The sequence below is a fragment of the Ips typographus genome, linkage group LG10 (genome assembly GCF_016097725.1).
Source record: "Ips typographus isolate SLU linkage group LG10, UJ_Ityp_2.0, whole genome shotgun sequence".
In the NCBI taxonomy this organism is placed as follows: Eukaryota; Metazoa; Arthropoda; class Insecta; order Coleoptera; family Curculionidae; genus Ips; species Ips typographus.
Genome location: NC_138431.1, coordinates 63754 through 85535, shown reverse-complemented (window position 1 = coordinate 85535; position 21782 = coordinate 63754). Strand labels below are relative to the sequence as shown.

Sequence of the window (21782 nt, the reverse complement as noted above, 5' to 3'; positions counted from 1 at the left end):
TACAAACCAAGTGGAAAAATAACCCAAACAACTGGACAATTGTAAATCCACTATGCATAACAAGACAGACCAGACAATCCCGTTACCTTTTCCCCGCTCTCACCCTGTTAGAACATTTTAATTGAAACAATTTTTTTTTTTTTTTAGATAGTTAGAAATAAGATAACCTGTACATATAAAAAAAACCATGTATACATAGGCAGAAAGACCGTAACAGACCAGGCAGTTTTAATCCAGCGCGTAGAGGTCGCCACCTGTAGCAAATAATTCGTTTTACAACCTACATTACTTTTTTCTGGTATAGCCAAGTGACTACTGGAACCCGAATATCTATTTCCTAATATCTTCTAGCCAAAAAAGGTAATAGTTACGTAAACAACATTCCTGGTTCCGTAACATCAGAGAATGGTGTGGAATACCGGATGAAGGATCAACTTTTCGACATGCAGAGAACAACACAACTGCATTCAATAGTGGACAGGGGTTCCCTATGTGCAGATCATGCATATGGGACGAGAAGAAGAAGTATTCTTAATAAAATCTTCAAGCATTCAAAGTTCTTCCGCAAAAAAAAATCCGTTTCCTTACTAACTATTTGTCATTTAACACATTTTTATTACAAATAACACCAGCTAATTCCATAACTATAAAGTATCAAAGTTTTGACGTTGGTTTCAAAAAATCTCTAACGTCACACTTTTGATAGTTTAGTTATAGTTTCAAATTAACTGGTGGTTATATAAAAAAAAACATAATAATTTATTACAACCTAATTTTTATACGTACAGAAATGTCTAAAACTTGGCCGTAGTAACCCGAGTGCTATTAGCGTCGTTGTGTATGCTGCTTATAGGATTGACTATTACATTGTCCTGCTGTTGCAGATTAGCGTCCCGGCGTTTCAATTGTGATTTAATGAGCAAAGAAAACGCGGCGCACACACTCAAAATACAGAAAATAACCACAAAAGTCCAGAGGTAACCTGCCGTTTTAAAAAGAGCTTCAAAAACTAGGGCGGCAACCACGGAAATCAAGAAAAAGGCGGCGTTAAAAGTGGACGAGCTGCACGCTTCGGGTACTGGGTAAGTTATCTCCACCAGATATTCGTACGCTACTATTTGCACGGATGCCACGAAGAATCTGTAACATTTAAATGTACCAAAACTACTGCAACAACAGCTAAAACATTTTACCCATAAAGTGGAATAATTATAAAAGAAGCGATGCGACTTTTTTGCACCAGCGTCAACCCAACCAGGGCAAAAGTGATCGCGGAAGCAGCCAAAATGATGAAGCTTACCATTCTGTTGTTACGCAAAACAATGAATAAAATTGTAAATTGAAAAATCACCGCTTACCTACTTAAAATGGTGGGTTTTGTCTAGGACGATACCAAAAACCATACTGCCGATACAACCTCCTGATATTACACTCAGTAGAGCGATAATTCCAGCATCTCTTGCTCCATTCTAGTATCAAAATTAGTTTTTATCGGTTGAAATAGAAAGTATGAGTGCAAAAATTAAACATTTTTCAAATTTCGACTAAAAGTTCGTTTACGACGTTGACATTCTAACTGAGGTTAGGTTGAAATTACAGATTACCAACAGTGTTGCCAAGTCAAAATATTTAATAGCGGTAGAATAATCGGTCAAAAAACGGTAGATCAAAAAATAAACAACATATCTAAGGCAAACAAATTTTATTTTACATTAGTGTTTTCTAATGATGGCGAAAAATTTTAATCATCGATCCTACATCGAAAATTAATGTCATCAGTTTGCTATACAGTGAAAACAGTCAAATATCATGAAAAGTGACTTACCGGACTATTTGCAGTAATTCTAGTCAATTGTCAAGGTGAGAACAGTCAAATATCATAAAAAATAATTTACCGCACCATTTGCAGTGATTATAGTAAAATGTCAAAGCCAGAACGATAAAAAACAGTAAAATAGTATGAAAACTGACTTACCGGACTATTTGCAGTCATTATAGTAAATTGTCAAAGCCAAAACGATAAAAAACAGTAAAATATCATGAGAACTGACTTACCTGACTATTGGCAGTCATTCTAGTCAATTGTCAAACTGAGAACGATAAAGAAACAGTCGAATATCATAAGATGATGGTGGTCATAATCACAAAGGTGGTGGCTGTCAATACCACTCCATAAAACTATAAAACCTTCTTAAAAGCTCTGTTATAGTTAATACAGTTGTGCATCGTATTAAATGTTTGTTTATACGTCCATAAATAGAAAATCGTATCGTGTTTCTGTTTATTTTAGTCATACTTCATTCTGTCATAAACTTGGAAACTATAAAAATCACTATATTGAATCACTTTTGCAAATAACTGGAAAACGGCGACGGATACGAAAAAAATGCAAATAACAAAAAAGTTTCCACAACTAGTACAGTCAGCTGAAATTCACATTAAATGTTTTTAGAGTTTCATGAGCTGGCTTTTGTGTGAAGCCATGTTTTCTTGGTAGCTAGTTACATATGTCTACAAAGCTATAAAAGTAAAAAAAAAACATGCTCAAAAGCAATATAGTTTTAAATAATTTAAGTAAATTTTATAGGTTCATGAGTTGGATTTTGCCGGTCGTGACTAATTCTAAAAACGTTTTAATAATCCAAGAACACAAAGGACAAAATTATGTTCGTTAGAAAATAGAATTAAAGCAAAACATACAAAAATTAAAAAATGGGGGTAATTTTAATAAAATTTAGATTTTTTTAAAACGGATTTGGAGAAATTTTATCATTTGATGATTTGCAACACTGGAAGCAATAGTAATAAGTAATGTCCTGCTGTCACTTTGTATGACCTATCGCATAACAATTTTCATACGAAAATATAGAAGATTTAAAACCCAAAAAAGCTTGCCAAATACACATGTATGTATTTTGTAGTGTTTTACCAGCGATTTTGTTCTTGACTGTTCTTTCAAACTGTGTTTCGAGCTTTTCAAATTTTGACACCGCTTTTCTCTCTGACTGTAATAAATGTTGTACTGTTTTCCCAGGTTTTTATATACAGTGCGTTTTTTTTAACGCGCAACAGGATTTTACGTGGTAAGTTTTTAAGCCCATGTTAGACCATGTTGTTTTGGAACTACAAGTGTAAAACTTGACGGGTGTGTGTTTAGTACCCTGAAGCTTAAGTAAGCTTACCAATTCGGTTTAAAAAGTGTTTACAATCTAACGAAAAATCATTTTTTTCGAAAAGATTTTATCTTTCCATGCTCCCTGTATAGGTAGGTGCTTGTTGTTTTTGATACTTGCAGGGCAGGTAGCAGGTAAAATTTGGTGTAGAAAGTAAAACAGGGTGGTCAAATTGCGAATATTAACTTTATATCAAGAATTAAGTACAGAAGAAGTATTTATTAAAATAAATTGTTTAAAATGACCTCCGTTTGAAACCAAACGGTAGTAAGTATCTCAAACGATCATAAAATGCCCTTTTGACGTTATAAATAAATATGTCACTCTACCTGCTACCTGCCCTGCCAGTATCAACAACAACAAGCACCTACCAAGCATACAGGGAGCATGGAAAGATAAAATCTTTTCGAAAAAAGATGATTTTTCGTTAGTTTGTAAACACTTTTTAGACTGAATTGGTAAACTTACTTAAGCTTCAGGGTACTAAACACACAACCGTCAAGTTTTACACTCGTAGTTCCAAAACAACATGGTCTAACACGGGCTTAAAAATTTAATACGTTAAATCCTATGTTGCGCGTTAAAAAAAACGCACTGTAGGTATATATTATATAGGTATTTATAATTTAATGAGGATTCCAAAAATATCGTTAAAACAGTCATTTTCTTACTCCAAGTGAGTTTGACGAGCGTTTTTTTTCCTGACTGTACCAAATTTTGTAGTGTTTTTTCAAGTTACTGAATAGGAAATTCAAGGGGGTCACGTGACTGCCTAGGTAAATTATGTTCTATAAACCACGTGATATCTGTCAAAATTGACAAAATTTGCCTAGAATCTGCCAGAATTAAAGTTTGAAAATGGAACACATATTTTTTACAGTTTTCGAAATAAGAAGTGTTTCTGAGATTTTACAGTTATTTTGACACTAGTCACGTGACCCTCTTAGCTAAATAGTGTAGACCCACGTGACAACTGTCACTAACGTGAAAACTGTCAAACTATGCACAAAAGTTGCAAAAATCCGGGTTTCAAAAAGTTGTTTTGCAGTATTCGATATACAACGTGTTTCTGAGATTTATGACAGTTATTAAAGACAAAATAACTGTTAGTCGTGACTGTCCTGTAAAATTATTTTTTAAACCCTTTGTGTTATCTGCCATTAAATCTTAGAAAACATGAAAATGATGAATAAATAAAAATCTGTATTTTTGAAGTATGGTTTGTGCAGGATGAGTCAGTGTTAAACGGCCAAACCTATACCTGGAGAATTGGATTTAAGCAGAAAGTTGTAATAAAGTTGTGTCAGAAAAGAGTGATAAAGTTTCAGACTTTTTAAAGGTTTTATTACATATAACTTCATTATTCTCTCTTCATTCGTAACTCTTTAGGATCTCCACAATTGCAATGTACGCATTGTAATTGAATTCTTTTTTTGTTGTGGAAACTTTTTTGTTATTTGCATTTTTTTCGTATCCGTCGCCGTTTTCCAATTATTTGCAAAAGTGATTTAATATAGTGATTTTTATAGTTTCCAAGTTTATGACAGAATGAAGTATGACTAAAATAAACAGAAACACGATACGATTTTCTATTTATGGACGTATAAATAAGCATATAATACGATGCACAACTGTATTAACTATAACAGAGCTTTTAAGTAGGTTTTATAGTTTTATGGAGTGGTATTGACATCAGCCACCACCTTTGTGATTATGTTTCTTGATCGTTTTCACTTTGATAATTGACTAAAATAACTGCAAATAGTCCGGTAAGTCAGTTTTAATGATATTTTACTGTTTTTTCATCGTTTTGGCTTTTACAAATGACTAGAGTGACCGCAAATAGTCCGGTAAGTCAGTTTTTATGATATTTGTCTATTTTTCACCGTTCTGACTTTGGCAATTGATTAGAATGACTGAAAATAGTCCGATAAGTAAGTTTTCAGGTTATTTGACTGTTTTTCGTTGTTTTGGCATTGACAAATGACTAGAATGACTCCAAGTAGTCCGGTAAGTGACTCTTTATGAGTTTTGACTGTTCTTCCTCGTTTTGACTTTGACAATTGACTAGAATGACTGCAAATAGTCTGGTAAGTCAGTTTTCATGACATTTGACTGTTTGTTCATCGTTTTAGCTTTGACAATTTACTATATTGACTGCAAATAGTCCGGTAAGTCAGTTTTTATAATATTTGTCTATTTTTCACCGTTCTGACCTTGACAATTGATTAGAGTGACTGCAAATAGTCCGATACCTAAGTTAGTTTTCAGATTATTTGACTGTTTTTCATTGTTTTGGCATTGACAAATGACTAGAATGACTCCAAGTAGTCCGTTAAGTGAGTCTTTATGATTTTTGACTGTTCTTCATCGTTTTGACTTTGATATTTGACTGTTTTTCCATCGTTTTAACATTGACAATTGATAAGTAATCCGATGAGTCAGTTTTATTGATATTTCACAGTTTTTTCATCGTTTTGGCTTTGCCAATTTACTCTAATGACTTCAAATAGTCCGACAAGTCAGTTTTCATAATGTTTGACTATTTTTCATCGTTTTGGCCTTGAAAATTGACTAAAATGACGGAAAATAGTCCGGCAAGTCAGTTTTCTGCGTTCATCATTATGATCGCTTTGCTAAATATGTCTAAAATAGACATGTAAACGCTTCTCAAGTGCTTGTTTTAGTTTAGTAGCTCTATGGATCTGATTTTGACAGTTGACACGTCTGTAATAGATTAAATTTGGCCACGCAGCAAAATTGGAAAATGTTTGGCTTCACGGCCGGTTAAAACTGAAATACAAAAAATATCCGGGCTTATAAGCCGTGCCCAAGTAGCAAAATAAAAACCGAATACAGCTTAAGTTCATATAAGACTTCCATATTGCAATTTATAGAACAATTTTGCCCTTTAAGGCCGGTTTGAGGCGTTATATATTCTAATAAGTTTTCCAGTTCCATTAAACATCTGTATTAACAGTTTTTGAAAGGTTGTTATGTGACATTATCTTATTACTGCTCCATAATCGAGTTACAATTTGTCTATAGAAGTATTGTTATATAAAACGTCTGTAAATGCTGTATAACAAAATATAAAACTTGATAATGGAAATGCTATAGTAAAATCCTGTAAACTACTTTTGTAACGTTGATCAACTGTAACGTTATAAAACATATGGTAAATGATAACTATAAACCGTTTTTAAGTCTTGTTTCATTATGTCTTTTATACCGCTGTCTTTTTGTTCCTATAAGTACATTATTGACACAACATCTCTATATAAAACAATATAAAATATAACCCCAATATTTTATTATATGTAATTATTATTATTAGCAGTTAGCTATTATTGGTGTTTGTCGTACGTGTGGATTGATTTATTAAGTGTAACCACTAATTTTTATTTAAAAATCAAATAGTATTAATCTCAATAATGTCAATAAATTCCATAAAAGGAACTAAAGGGGCAATTTCCTCATGGAAGAAAGTGAAGTCCAGTGGTAATTTCAAAAGGAAGGTTCTAAAAAAATATCTTAGAATGCGGATGACCCCTACTGCTGCCTCTACTGCTGCTACCGGTAATATGCAAATAAAAAATAATACGATTGACAAGGACGATGATCAAAGCTCTGATGAAGAAATAGAACATTCGTGTTTTATTAACAATGATATGTTGTTAAACACTATCCAAACGACCAGACTACTCCCTCAATATGACAATAGAAATTCTTCGGCATCTGACATGGGATTGGGTATTGATAATATCCCACCATCAGAAATAGAAATAGATAAAAACGTTGTAGTAAGGGAAAAGTTGATGATATGGGCAATATCACACAAGATCACCCATTACGCGTTGAAGGATTTATTTACGATATGGAATTTTGCAATTCCCCATATTCTTCCAAAAGACCCTAGAACATTTCTGGAAACCCCAACGCAAATATCTTTGAAAAAACTACAAAATGGTTACTATTGGCATAATGGATTAGTAGACAATTTGAACAGGGTATTACAAAAGCTTCCTGATCTACCTTCGCTACTTTCTCTTAATGTGAATGTAGATGGTCTTCCAATCTACAATAGCTCACGAACAGAATTTTGGCCAATATTATGTAATATCCAAGAAATTCCAGAAGTCAAGCCATTAATTATTGGTATATTTTGTGGTGAAGGAAAACCAGCATCATTAACTGAATTCCTGGAAGATTTTGTACGTGAAGCTAAGCAAGCTATGACAGACGGTATCGTCATTAAATGTACGGATGCTTCTAGAAAACACGTGATAATAAAAATTAGGAGTTTTATTTGCGACTCACCTGCGAGAGCATATATAAAAGGTAAGAACTAATATGCACAAAATTTTGCCTGACAAATGACAAACTAAACCAAATCCTCTTTTCGAATATATTATATTTCAAGTAAAATATTTTCATTAAAAAAAGTATTAAAAAAATTGTTCCAATCAATTCAAATTAATTTTTTAGGAGTTGCCAACTTTAACTCAAAAAATGGATGTATTATATATTATGTAGTAAGTATTTTGAGGCAAGAAGCAAATTTGTAAATTGTTAATTGACCCGGCTTTTTCTTGTTTTGTTTGAAAATTTGTGGTTAGGTAAGTTAGGTTAACAAAACCGAACACCGAACAAGCTGCTCCAATAAAATGTATGTACCACGTGACACTAGGCAGGTACCCTTGTGCTTATCACGTGGCTATATCTAATAACGGACAAAAAAGCAGTAGTAAAAATAGTTATCCTAAAACGCAATTTTAAAGAACCTTAAACAATGACGCGCTGAATTCATATATTTCACTGTTGCCACTGTTATAATTTTTTATCGGTTATCGATTTGATGAATTTTATTAAGTTTAGTTAAGTTACGTTAGTGTGTACTGGAGTATTTACAATGTCTATCTCATTTTAACTAATTCTGATAAAATGAAGATGGCATATGTTAGTATACAGCTTAAAACTCAGGTCAATACTTCTAGTAATAAAATACGCCTAATACCATTTATGTTTGATGGCATATGGGGGTTTCGTTTTGACTGAATATTTTACACCTGTCAACCTGAGATGTCCTATTCCAAAAATAAATAAATTAGCTTAATCCATTGGGTAACTATGTCGCTGGAATCCATCCAGACTTATGTTCTCTACATATGGCAACAATGTAAAGGAGACAAACTTATAGAAATGTTCTGAAAAGGAATGTATCCGATAAAGCTCGGAATAGTTGCAATATGAGAGAAAAACGTTGTATTATGCTTTATAAGGAACAGAAATGTTGTATAAGTCGTTCGCCATTTTTATTTCAATATGCCTTCAGACCGAACGGCATCCATTTGCAAATTTTTAAAAAAAAATAAGAATAATGTAATAATAACATTGAAAAACTCAATATATTTTAAAAGCAAGTCTTCAAAAAAAGGTTAACAACATGTATATAGTTTGACGTTAATATTAAGAGAATATATAACCTCAAAAATGTATAATTTTTTTCTTAAGTTACCGCGATTACTTTAACATTGGAGAGGCGCTTGAGTTTTTTGTTGAAAACATACATAATGTTTATCAGAAAACTATGCTCCGCAATGAAATTATGCATACTCTATGGACCACACGTATTTTTTTTAATACGTACGTATAGTCTATCTTTACGGTGACTGAAGTGCCGTCTCCATGTTCTATTTTTTACATTCAAGTAGTTATATGAAGCGTATGGATGGTGGCGCTAATGTATTTTTCTTTCTAGTTTTTCTCTTTTTGGTATAGGTTAAAGAGTGTTTTTGCAACACGTACTTCTGAATTCATATATTAAAGAAAACAACTCTTACTTTATAATGCGGCAGATGCACCACACTAAATGGCATATTTTAAAAGATTGTCGTATAATGGCCTTGTCCGCTCTTATAAGACTGTTATACAACATTTATCGAATCATCCAAACTGAACTATAGCGCGGCAAGAAACAATTATTGTGTAGTGCAGTAGAGCCGATGCATTAAACTCATATTATATAAAGGTTTTTTAAAGTAGTCTTCTAACACTCCTAAACAATTTAATAGCGCTTATATGGTATCAAAATGTTTTGTAAAATGGGGCCCTTTTTGGGCTTATAAGCGATCAATTAATATTACGTAGTAAGTTATAACACTTTCGTGGTTTTATAACAATTGTTGTATAAATGTTCTTAGAACTCTTATTCAACACATTTTGTTACTTGGGTGGTCCAATGAAATTTCTTCCTTTTGTAGTAGTAGTTAGTTTACTTTTGTATTTCAATGTGATTATTGTTCAATTTTACGAAAATGGTTGACTTGTTAACAGTGCAAAAATTTCATACATTACATCAACATTAGATATATTTTCTGTTTGGCAACACTGAAGAATAGATTGTTGTTTTGACGAAGCTGGTCAATTTGGCAACACTGCCAATGTTCCATACAAAATTAGAAAATCTTGTCAGTTTGGCAACATTGCATACAAGTAATTATTGTTCGATTGTACGAAATTCGAAGATTTGGCAACGTTGGAAGATTTTCCTATTAAATTAACAGAACAGTTAATTTGGTCACACTGGTGAAATGCAATTTTCGTTAATTTTTATGACAATGAACGATCTGTCCACATTGCCAATATTTCGTACCAAATTAGGCAAATTGCAAAAATGTAATTTATGTGGTGATGAGTAAATTACCGGTAAAGTAAATATTTTCCTTTACTTAAATTACAAATACTATGTTTCTGGCAGTTCAAATTGTGACACCGCTTTTCTCACTGACTTTACTAAATTTTGTAATGGTTTTTTAGGTTATTGGATAGGAAGTTTAATGAGGATTCCAAAAATGTGCTCAAAATAGAGTTTTCCCACTCCAAGTGGGTTTTACAGGCGATTTCGTCTCTGATTGTCCTTTGAAACTGTGTTTCTGGCAGTTCAAACTTTGACACCGCTTTTCTCGCTGACTGTACCAAATTTTGTAGTGGTTTTTTTAAATTATCACCGAAGAAATTTACTGAGAATTCCAAAAATGTGCTTAAAACAGTCATCTTCTCACTCCAAGTGGGTTTTACAGGCGATTTGGTCTCTGACTGTCCTTGCAAACTGTGTTTCTGTCAATTTAAAATTTGACACCGCTTTTCTCTCTGATTGTAACAAATCTTGTAGAGTTTATTCAGGTTATTGGCTGAGACATTTAATGGGGATTCCAAAAATGTACTTAAAACAGTCATTTTCTCACTCCAAGTGAATTTTACAGGCGATTTTGTCCTTGACTCTCCTTTCAAACTGCGTTTCTAGCAGTTGAAACTTTGACACCGCTTTTCTCCCTGACTGTACCAAATTTTGTAGTGTTTTTTAGGTTATTAGATAGGAAATTTAATGAGGATTCCAAAAATGTGCCTAAAACAGTCATTTAGCAAGTGAGTTTTACAGTCGATTTGGTCTCTGATGACTGTCCTTGCAAACTATCGTCGCGGATATGGATGTGTTTCTGTCAGTTTAAACTTTGACATGGTTTTTTCCCTGACTGTAGGAAATCTTGTAGAGTTTTTCTGGGTTATTAGCTAAGATGCGCTTAAAACACTCAATTTATCACTCCAAGTGGGATTTGACAAGCAATTTTGTCTCCGTCAAAAAGGGTTCAAATGTTGCAAAAATTAGATTTTAGAAAAGTTTTCTTGCAGTTTTCGGTACAAAACGTGTCTGTGAGATTTATGTCTCAGAGTCTGCCCTAGCAAAATTATTCTACAAAAACCACGTGATAAATGTCACTAATGTCAAAACTGTCAAAATTTGCAAGAATCACAGTTTTCGAAACCAGACGTGATTCTGAGATTTATGGCAGTTATTTTGACAATTCAGTTTAGTTCAGTCAGTTTGTAAATGAATGATTCGCGTCATTTTTATCATCTCAAAAACATATTATTTGTCATAATGTAAAGGGTAATAAAGACACAAAAAATGCTGAAAATTAAATTTTTTTAGAAAATGCTACTTGTTTATAAAATAGTTATAAGTAAACTTATTTGATACAATCACTTTGTCAGGAAAGTTTTACTTTATTTATTTTATTATTGATAAACCAAAATCTCTAAAACAATAAATAACAAATCAAATCAACTTGTATTAAGTCTTTATTTTTCAGGATTTTGATTTGACAATGTTGACCGAAAAGGACTTTAATAATAAAATTAATGCGACAGCCATGACAGGAAAATAATTTAAAGCAAATTTCAATAAAATCCATTGTAACGTTCACTTTTCGGCACTAGTAATGATCAGTTATTAACTTTGTTATTTCAATGCATTTTAGCAATTTTTAATTAATTTAACAGTGCACTCGTTCACCTAATTGTCAAGAACTTACTTGTAATGTTTATAATATTATCGTATTTAGCTAATCCGGTATTGGGCTTCATTTCAATTGGCGTTGTCTTTTTCTTTTTCCATCATTCCGTTGTAACCTACAGTTACTAATTAAGTCACTTATATTAAAATAAAATAAAAATATCTTTTCTTCGGTTTTCCTAATTTTCATTTGTAAACAAACCGCGTATATTCAATAACTCAGGTTATGGTAATAGTTTGGTTGTCAGTGATCGGTTTTAACGACCTCGTGTTACTCCCGGTTTTTTTTTTTTTGGTTTTGTTTAAAATCAATATGCGGGTAAACTAATACGCGGAAAGTCCGTGTTTTGTACTGATAATTAGTTTATTAATTTTATCTACCATCTATCGTAAAGATCACAATTAAACTCGGATTAATTCTGAGAATGCGTCGTGAGAGTAACTTATTCGAGTTACTCGCATTTTCACGTCACATGAAACGAGCACACCTGTCATCTTGATGTCTCAGCGGTTTGCGCGGTTATTTCGAAATGTTTTTAAACTCGTGTTTTTTTTAATCTGAATTAATGTACAGTATGTTTCTGGGCAGAAACTTCACATGAATAATTAATTACCCCCTTTCCGTGGTCAGTAGCTTTTCCCCCTTTCCTAGTATTCGGAGCATGTAATATGGTAGCTTTGGCTGTTGTCCATTCAAATATGCCGCTCTTTTCAATATCCCTCCTACTTCCGTGATTTCCGCTCTTGTGTCGTCAGGTGTCCTTTTCGACATGCTGAGTTCAGCGTGGTTCTTTTTCGGATTTCGACTTCAACCTGTGAGAATAGCAGAAAGAGGTTCTGTCTGTTAAGTTGGTCACAGTAAGTGTGGATTTTAGACACGAACTCTTCTTTTGGAAACCACCAAGGTTGATTCTTTTGTGGTGTTCCTATCGCCTGTAGGAGGATTAAAATCTGCGATTTCCGTAGTTTTGCGTGGAGGTCAGCTTGGACTACTCCTGTTCATTTTCCTGACTTTTGGGGCCTTGGGAGGAATTGGACGGTAATTTTCTGTAATTTTGTGTGGGGGCCAGCTGAGCACCAAGCTGGCCCCTACGGGCACTCCCGTATTTTTTCCTCCGACCTCCGAAGTCCGTTTAGAGGTGGATTATTGAATTAATACCCCGGTCGTAACTCTGGTCTCGCGGTCCCTGTAACTCTGAGTGAACGTGAGCCTGTAGCTCTTATTGCCTTTTCTCTGGCTTTCCGAGGGCTCATTTAGAAGCGAAGCCGTGTTGAAACCCGGATTACTGTAGTTGCCATACGGTCCTAGTGTTTTTAAGACCTGGACTGGATTGAAACCCTTACTTGACCACGTGACCGTCTAAATTAACTCCCTTAATAAAGGGCGTCCGGTGGGGCTCTGTATTGACCCAGTCTCGTCCGGTGGCTAATATTGGCGCAGTTTCGCCCAGAGGGGAGGAAATCAGCTCAGTTTCGTCTGGAAGCTACTGAGTTCAGCTGATGATCTCGCCTGAACACGACTAGAGCGTCCTTGTTCTACTGGCATTAGGCTGGTATCTAGAGTCACGGCGTAATTTGGAACGGCAAGTTATTGGCAATAGTGCGTTTGTTAGATTAAGGTTTTTAATTGGCCCTCGCTGCTTCTCACCTAATTTAAGTAAGAAGTACTTAATTAATTGTTAAGTGTTCGTAAGGTTGGATTGAACCCTGCATTGTGTCCCGTACAACAGCTGCGGAGGATCTGGTTGCCTGTCGAGCCAGTGGCGCCCATTTTAACCCCCCCCTAACTCTCCAATTTGTCGAGTGATGCCTTGGTACTTCCTTGCCACGTGCTAACGACACAATTCAAGGGTGAACCTCCACTTTGCGAGCGGAATTTTGTTTTAAATAGGAAAAAAGGTCTTTAATAAAATTTAATAGAAAAAGAAAATCTTATATTTCAATTACACTTTCTAATACCCTAGAAAGTTCGTGGCACCATCAATTTACTGGTCAAATTGGAATTTACTGGTAAAATTGGTAAATTTTCCTGTCACATTGAATTTTACTTTTCCAATTTTACTTTACCTTACCGGTAAATAACCGGTCACGGTAATTTTACGGCCATCATTAAATTAATGTTATTTGGTTCAACATGTGTTTGCAATGTTGCCAAACTGACAAATTGTTCCTAGTTGGTTCAAAATGTGTTTGCAATGTGGACAAACTATGAAATTCTACTAAGTCGTTTCGAAATATGTCTGCAAGTAACCAATATTACCAAATTTTTCCCTAGACCTGGCAACACTGATTACTTTATTTTTATACACATTTTCTTATCGTTTGTTGGTAGCTTACGCCTTCTGGCGGGCTTTTTGAACAATCTACTTTACTGTTCTTAAACATGAAATAAAGAAAAATCTTAGACTTACCGGAAAATAGTTAAGATAAATAGGATTGAATAGCACACCAAAGGAGTTCCAAACGCCATTGGCCAGTCCAAGTGACAGAACGACAAACCAGTAATTTCTATTCTTGGCAATTTTTTTCATGCTGTCAAAAAACGACGCGTCACTTTGTACGGTGCCTGAAATCAGACTCAACTGAGATTGACTCGGAGGCAGTTTCGGTCTGGACCTGAACACTGTAAAAACACTATTTACACAAATTACCAACGGGTTAAAAACCACCAAATTTCACGTACATACTAACACTGACACGAATATACAGCCGGATAGGATGGCCTGGATCAAAAACATGTCAAAAAATTGTTTGGATATTTCGTCTGGATCGGTACTTTTCACGATAAAAGGTGACTGAACACAACTCAACGCTGAACCTGTTGGAGTTAGAAACGCCCTTTTAGACATGACATCTGTCAGTTGTCAGTCAGAAGAGTTACCTAGTTGCATTGCCAAAACCGCCATTGCGCATGCAGTTGACACCTCATCGGAACCAAACCAAATGGTGGCAAGTTTGGACGGTATGCTGGACAATTGTACCTGTCCAAAAGCAATCACAAACTGGGAAAAGAGAACAAGCCAAAATCTGTTCTCATTGGCTGCCAGTAATTTAAGCACGTTGCCTAGTAAAGTCAATCCAGCCGCCACCACTACAGTTAACTTCAAGTTCTGCAATTGCAAATCCAAAATAAAACCCAGTAAAATTGCGACACACTGTATACTTACATACTTCTCAACGAGGAAGCCGATCGGATAGAAAAAGACCACGTAAGAGAGGAAGAACACTATAGTTGTCATGTCCACCCAGTAACTTTCCACTTTATAAAATCTGCAATGTATAGAAAGTGGTTCAGTTAAAAGTTGTAACTTTTAACACATTCGACTTACTTGGTAGCTATGTTGGCAATAATGGAGAATTGGAGGATTTGCATAAAGTTTATTACCGATACCAGACCAAATACCACCAGAATTACCCATCGGTAACTAAATAAATAAGTTTGATCTTGTGGAGAAGAAATTACTTCAACACGACCAGATTGACGTGACATATTCAAATCCTGGAAAAAAAAACAGTTGTACAAAAAAAATTGTCATATTTTATTAATTTGCCAAAACTATACTAATGATAAGGAAAGAGAACTGTGACCCATTAATGCTCTGGACAAAGATGGAAATGGAAATTTTGTGACATGTGTCAATGTGCCAGAACGGATGTCACATGACCACCTGAATAGGAAATCTGATTAAAGTCGCGTGTACTAGGGATGTGAAAACACCGGGTGCATTCGTTTGGACCGAATTATCGTAAATATGCCACTAGTGCATTCTATCCTTACGTCAGCGACGACAGCTTATTTGACAGATGACACTAATGACACAACTGTCAACTGACCCTGTTCAAACAATAAATAAATAATCAAACTGAAATTATTCTTTACGTTTCCTTAGTTTTATTTTTGATGTTTGCCATTATTAAACAGAATTTATAATGCATTTTTCATTTGCATAATGCGCTTATAATGTGAGAATATAATAATAATACACTTTGGGCTATATTATTTAAAAAAATGAAGCTTGCAACTTAAAAACTGAGTTTACGGTAAATTTTAAAATTTTTCGTTCAAACTAATACTTTGTTTTGGTGCATTGACTTACTTAACGCTCTGTAATTTCCATATTTAAATAAAACAGTCTCGTGGCCGTAAAAATCTTCAAATGTTAACAGGATCACAACAATTGCTGTTAAAATATGGTTAAAATAGTAGTCACTGACTCAAGCTGTTAACAAATGATATATGAAAACTTCATCATTTGACAATTGACATACGAATGCACCCAATGCAAAAAAATCCATAGTGTGTACTGCACAAAGAGCCCCCCCCCCCAAAATTGAGAGACCCATCTACAAGTCACAGTGGGTAATTTGTGATTGGTCAAAATATGCATCTTTCAAGCTGCTGCTTTTTTTGATCAATCACAAACCTAGTTTCCATTCACTAACCTCCGGATATTATTAACCAGAACTATACTGACTACTGTCGCATTGGAAAAAGCGTGATTAAGTGCCATTTTAACCTTCCATTAAAACTATAATGATGAGCGTAAATTTACCGTGACCGGTTATTTACCGGTAGGAAAATTTACCAATTTTACCAGTAAATTCCAATTTGACCAGTAATTTATCGATCTTATTGAAATTTGCTTAAAATATATCATTTTTCTGTAAAATAAAGATTGAATAAAAGGATGTTTCAATTTGTTATTTATTGTTTTAGAAACTTTGGTTTATCAATAATAAAATAAATAAAGTAAAACTTTTCTGTCAAAATGATTCTTGTACCAAATGAGTTCTAATATTATAACTTTTTTATGAACAAGTAGCCTTTTCTAAAAACAGCATTTTCAGCTTTTTCTTTATTAGTTTTAAGCACGTTTTGGGAATCCTCATTAAAGTTTTCATCTAATAACATAAAAAACCACTACTACTTGAACTGCCACAAACACAGTTTGAAAGAACAGTCAAGAACTAAATTGCCTGTAAAACTCACTTGGAGTGAGAAAATGTCTGTTTTAGCAACATTTTTGGAATCCTTATTAAATGTCCTATCTGAAAATCCTTGTTAGATTTTCTATTCAATAACCAGAAAAAACAGTAAAAGGTTTGGTACAGTGAGAGAGAAAACTGGTATCAAAATTTGAATTGCCTGAAACATTTGTAATTTACCAGTCAAATTTTCCTGGTAAAGTCAAATATTTACTTGACACTTGACCGGTAATTTACCCACTAATTAAAACCAGGTTGTGATGTAATGCCTATGCATAAACTATTTATCAGTTTCCCGAGATTATTCCACAGGTAATTAACGTTATATAACTTAATAATCAAAAATTGCCTTAAATTATCCTCTTGTATCGGTTTTTCCGTGATCAGTTTAGTTGCACTAGCAACTCGTTGAGTAATGACCAATTACTGCACAATTGATTCTAAAAAAATGTCATTTTTGCTTTTAACAGTACGTTTGTATGAATGTGAATCTGTTTTGTTTACCCAAAACTTCATTGTACAGGGTGTCTCAAATTTGATGGTTTTCTCTCTAGTGGACAATTTTTGGCTCAAATCAAAAACATCAGAGATAAATGGGCGGACAAAATTCAATCACCCTGTAATGACAGTTTTTAGGTTATGTTAGGTGACAACGTAAAGGTTTTTCCACATTTTTGACACTTAATTTGACCTTGTGTCGAATAAAAAACTTTGTGTTTTTCCAAATCCTGACAAACAAAAAATATTTTTTGTTCCTGATATTCGAGTTATATTTAAAAGTGTGCACGAATCTTCTAACTCTCATGGTAACCAAGTTAGCACGTGTCAAATAAAGACACTTATTATTTAAAATAAACTGAAAAATTGGTAATTTAAATTTAGACAGTGGTAAAATTGTAAGAACTACGTCTCGTGACTTCATAATTAAATTTTTGAGCGTGCAACACTGTAAAGGCCAGTTGACATTGTCAAAAACAGTCACGTAGCCTTAAAACTGTAGTTTATACGTTGTAAAACTTGGTAAATTATTATAATAATTTGTAATGAATAATTGTTTAAACTCAATTTCATGTAACAAAGATTTTATCATAATAATTACATCTGCCTATCCTGTTCTGTTCAATTTTCAGTCAATTTTGTTATATTGATACATTGTATTGTCTACTGCAATGTATTCCTTAAAATATCGCAAAATTTCTTTGAAAAAGGCTTTATTTCGCTCAAAATTCTAATAAAACTACCACAAAACATTACATACAGACAATGCCTCAAAATACTCTCAAATGCCTCATAAATACCTCGAAATGCTTCGTAATACTGGCAAAGTGCCTCATAATACTTTGAAGTACCGAGTGTGTACACCAAAATATTTCAGCTATCTACCCCTCACCAGATATACTGTAATAAACTTCCTAGAAATAAGTAGTAGGCACTACCATATTATCTACAAAATTCGTATTTTGCAATTTTTTGCTAAAATCGAAAATAAGGGGGCGGTCAAAATTCATATGTTAAGTATACATTTGCCTAAATACCAAGGCAGTGGGTCTAATTTGTGATTGGTCAAAAAAAGCAGCTTTTCAAGCTGGCTGCTTTTATTGACCAATCACAAACCGCGAATTTACTGACGTATCTCAGAAAAGTTGAGCAATAATAGCGTTAATAAAATGATATTTAGAAAACGTCAATTTTTTTAGGTTTTTGAAGTATTTTGAAAATAGCTATTTATGTAACCAGTTACGAAAAGTTCGATTTTGTGTATCGAATGAATGTTTGTAGGCGAGCGCAGCGAGGTCCTACAATTTGAATGAGTTACACAATAAGACATTTTCGAAACGTGTTGCATACATAATTTTTTCTAATTTTGACCAAAAAGCGGTAAAAACCATCTTTTAAAGTGATTGAACACAAATATTCACTTTCATAGCACCTTGTATAAACTGTGACAACGACATGTTATGATGGATGTCGCCCATATGTTTCTACGGAAATGCATAAAAACAGGGAGTGATGAAATAAACTTTTCATAACTAGTTACATAAAGTGATACTTTTCGTAACTAGTTACGAAAAGTAAAACGTTTTGTCACTCTAACCAGTTTTAAAAAGTGTCACTTTATATGCCAAAATTAGAAAAAAGAAATTTTTTTATTTTACGTTGTATTTTTTTGTGACATTAATATTAGACCTAGACTCAAACAAATGACACTTCGCTATAGCAACTTTTAAAGCTTTTTAAAGAGGCAGTATCCGTTTATTATTCCGACGTTTCTGTCTTTGTAGAACCATCATCAACCTAATTTTTTTTAAACACGGTCCTTATTTTCTAATAATAGATTCTAAAAGTCCTTTTTATTACGAATTCAATAATGTATGACACTTTATGGTTTAAATGAGTTATACTCTGTTTTTTTGACCTTAATCAAGAAATGTCCTATTACGGATCTGAAAATTTTCTTTATTTGTTTTCAAATTAAACCGTCCATCCGAAGATATTTGTCTGGTCAAAGCAAAATAAAATTGTTTATTTATAATTTTGAAAATTTGCCTGGGACGATAATAAAAAAAAATGAGAATTTAAATTTGAATTTTTTATATATGATATTGCGTCCTGTCGAGACACATTTATGGTAAAAGTTTCAACTTTGTCAGTTAGACAGTTTTTGAGATTTTTATAAAAAAGTATAAAAGCAAATGACAATTTCACGTCATCTAGCGGCCAAACGGCACAACTTAGTTGCGCTCCTCGCTCAGCGTCACGTAATAGCTCCATTCATTGGCTATATACGGTCTTATGATGTGTTCATACTAAATGTTTCAAATAAGCATGTAATTTCCGATTAACTAAAACGATGCTGAAACAATGCCTAAAAACTGACCTGCCCAGCCTGGACAAAAATTGGACAGTATTTAAGAAAATGAAGTTGATGATGGTTCTGCATAAACAAAACGTCGGAATTAAAAACTGACAACGCTAGTTTAAACAACATTAAAAGTTTCAGTTCAAACTATTAACTTTGTTTTGGTGCAGTCACTTGGTTAAAGCCGTGTAACCTCCAAGATTAATGAAGGAGATTTATGAAAAGTTTACACAATATTCTAGACACTTTAGGCTATATTGTGTAAATAAATAAAGCTTCTAACATATGTCTTTCTAAATTAAGTAATTCTAAAGTTTTGACCTAGGCCTAATATTAACGTCAGAAAAAAGAGAGATTTGCATAGTGGCCCTCCTTATATTCTGGACACACTGTATATACATATTATGGAAACACTTTATAATCATTAAGTGGATTAAACTTACCAGAAACAATAGTAATGGATAACAAACTTTGACAATTACAAAAAAATGTTTATTCCTCGCTAGACTAAAATTTGACTATTGTCACGTGACATTCCATTGTGTACGATTAGGACAGTCATATGATAACTGTCAGAATAACAATTGTCAATAAACTCGTAACACTGTTTGCCCTAGGGAATATTTTCCTTAGAAACTGAGAGAGAATTTTTTAAACAACAAAACTAAGCACGTCACGTAACAAATTATTAATCACGACCTGCAATACATACTAATTGACATAGGACCGGTACTTTCACCTCCAGATAAAATTATTCTTAGGTTAACTTCTATAGAAATGACAGAATTGACCAATAGTAGCGGTTCCTATTGAAATTGTCTTTGGAATAAAATTATTCTGACGTGAAAGTACCGGCCTTAAATAAACCAGACTGACTGCGTTCACTACTTTTTACTAATAGTTACCGAATAACTAAACAATTGGTAAACATACCTGTTTTGTAATAATCGAAAATTGACTGATGCAGAGGTATCCAGCACTACTATTACTCACCGTATCATTTTAATGTAAAACCACTTCCCATGAAAATTTCATGGTCAAACCATCAATTAAACGGAGAATTACAGAAAGGTAGTTAAAACACAATCTGTTTGTATGTTATCTGCTCAACTATAAAACGCAATGGTACCTTTTATTTTAAAAACTGCAAATAAATTGTTTATGTTACCATGCATTGGTGATGGGTAAGCGTTTATAATTTCTAAGTGTTGGACGGACTTTAAATTTAATTACTTACACAGATTTCAGGCTTAAAAAAGTGGACAGTTGATAGTTTTAATTGCGAACTTAATAAAAGAGAGGCAGATGAACAAAAGGAAATTATTTTATCTTTAAAAATGTGCTGATTAGATTACCGACAGCATCATAATAAATCAAATACTGTTAAGAAACTTTTAAGTGGAATGATTTGTAATGACTTGACTAACATACAGGGTGTCCCATAAGTAATGGTAAATAGTTTAATGATGTATTTATGGGGCCAAAATAATACGATTTATCACAACTTACCTTAGATGAAAAGTTAACGGTTTGCACTTTTTCAAATGACTCGCTATCTACTTGAAGCTTTTTGCTAAGGTTAGGTATTCGAGGGTGCGAAATTTCTCTATCTAAACCGGTTAAAGTCACGTGTACACCTTTGTGACTAAGTATGTTCAGGCCACTTACGTGTGACAAGTACTACCAAGTAATCTTCATAAAACGTGTCATTAACTCAAAGCTAACTAAGGTAAAATTAGTTTTTATTGAATTATTTTGTTATTTATGAAGCAAATCATAAGTTATTATACATCACTAAAATCAGAATAAAACGTGCTATTTGGTGCGCTAAAAATCCAATGAAAAAATGCTGCTAGTTTTGGGATATCTTTTCAAATAAGGTTAGAAATAAATAAAAATATAAAATAAATTTTTCAATTTTTTTCGAATATCTTCGGAAGTACTCGAAAAATCGAAAATTTTAAAACGGCATGTGGTTGAGCGTTACATTGCGTAACTTTGCCCCAATTTAAACTTTTTCGTATCTCTTATAGTTTCCGAGATCCCAGTTAAGGGTGGAATTTGAATTACCCTGTATATAGCCATTTTTTGGAATAGCAAGGAAGAGGAGTTTTTGCTTAGACTTGGCCTCACATAAGTAAAACTTGACCACTTTCAAAGCTTTTTTTACGATTTTTTTTCCAAAAAAACAACCTCATCTAACCATTATTTGTTTCGAATAGATACATAGTAAACTGCAATATATCGTTTTTTTAGATAACCCAAAATATGGTGGAAGCTATATGGTACCAGACTCGATTTTCAAAATGTGTCTTTGCAAAAAATTCCGGATTTACCGCAAATTTTTATTTTTCTCTGCACTACAGAGGCCGTAATCCATGTACGACAAAAATTTGGGACCGAAATT

General features: G+C 33.5%; 1 protein-coding gene across 6 annotated transcripts; it reads right to left on the bottom strand.

The window, feature by feature from the left end:
- Nucleotides 1-579: 579 nt before the first annotated feature.
- LOC145735051 (putative MFS-type transporter C09D4.1) lies at nucleotides 580-20999 on the bottom strand. Of its 6 annotated transcripts, none has more exons than XM_081988776.1 (10): nucleotides 20544-20672; nucleotides 20309-20485; nucleotides 14859-15028; nucleotides 14697-14799; nucleotides 14411-14639; nucleotides 14213-14347; nucleotides 13941-14152; nucleotides 1363-1469; nucleotides 1194-1304; nucleotides 580-1140 (listed from the first exon to the last, which is right to left on the bottom strand). In XM_081988776.1, exons 3-10 carry the CDS (start codon nucleotides 15017-15019, stop codon nucleotides 795-797), a joined length of 1404 nt encoding a protein of 467 aa, XP_081844902.1. In that variant the 5' UTR covers nucleotides 15020-15028; nucleotides 20309-20485; nucleotides 20544-20672; the 3' UTR covers nucleotides 580-794. The 6 variants fall into 6 exon arrangements, with proteins under 6 accessions (XP_081844902.1, XP_081844906.1, XP_081844907.1 ...); XM_081988780.1 differs by having other exon boundaries at nucleotides 20369-20485; XM_081988781.1 differs by lacking the exons at nucleotides 20309-20485; nucleotides 20544-20672 and adding an exon at nucleotides 20885-20999.
- Between the last annotated feature and the right edge of the window lie 783 nt (nucleotides 21000-21782).

What these genes read in the sequence shown, in the direction of transcription:
- LOC145735051 (XM_081988781.1), bottom strand. Translation starts at nt 15,019, where the DNA reads ATGTCACGTCAATCTGGTCGTGTTGAAGTAATTTCTTCTCCACAAGAT. An exon ending in ATTGCCAACATAGCTACCAA is followed by an intron (nt 14,800 to 14,858) that starts GTAAGTCGAATG and finishes TATACATTGCAG; the next exon opens with ATTTTATAAAGTGGAAAGTT. An exon ending in GGTTTTGGCAATGCAACTAG is followed by an intron (nt 14,348 to 14,410) that starts GTAACTCTTCTG and finishes TAACTCCAACAG; the next exon opens with GTTCAGCGTTGAGTTGTGTT.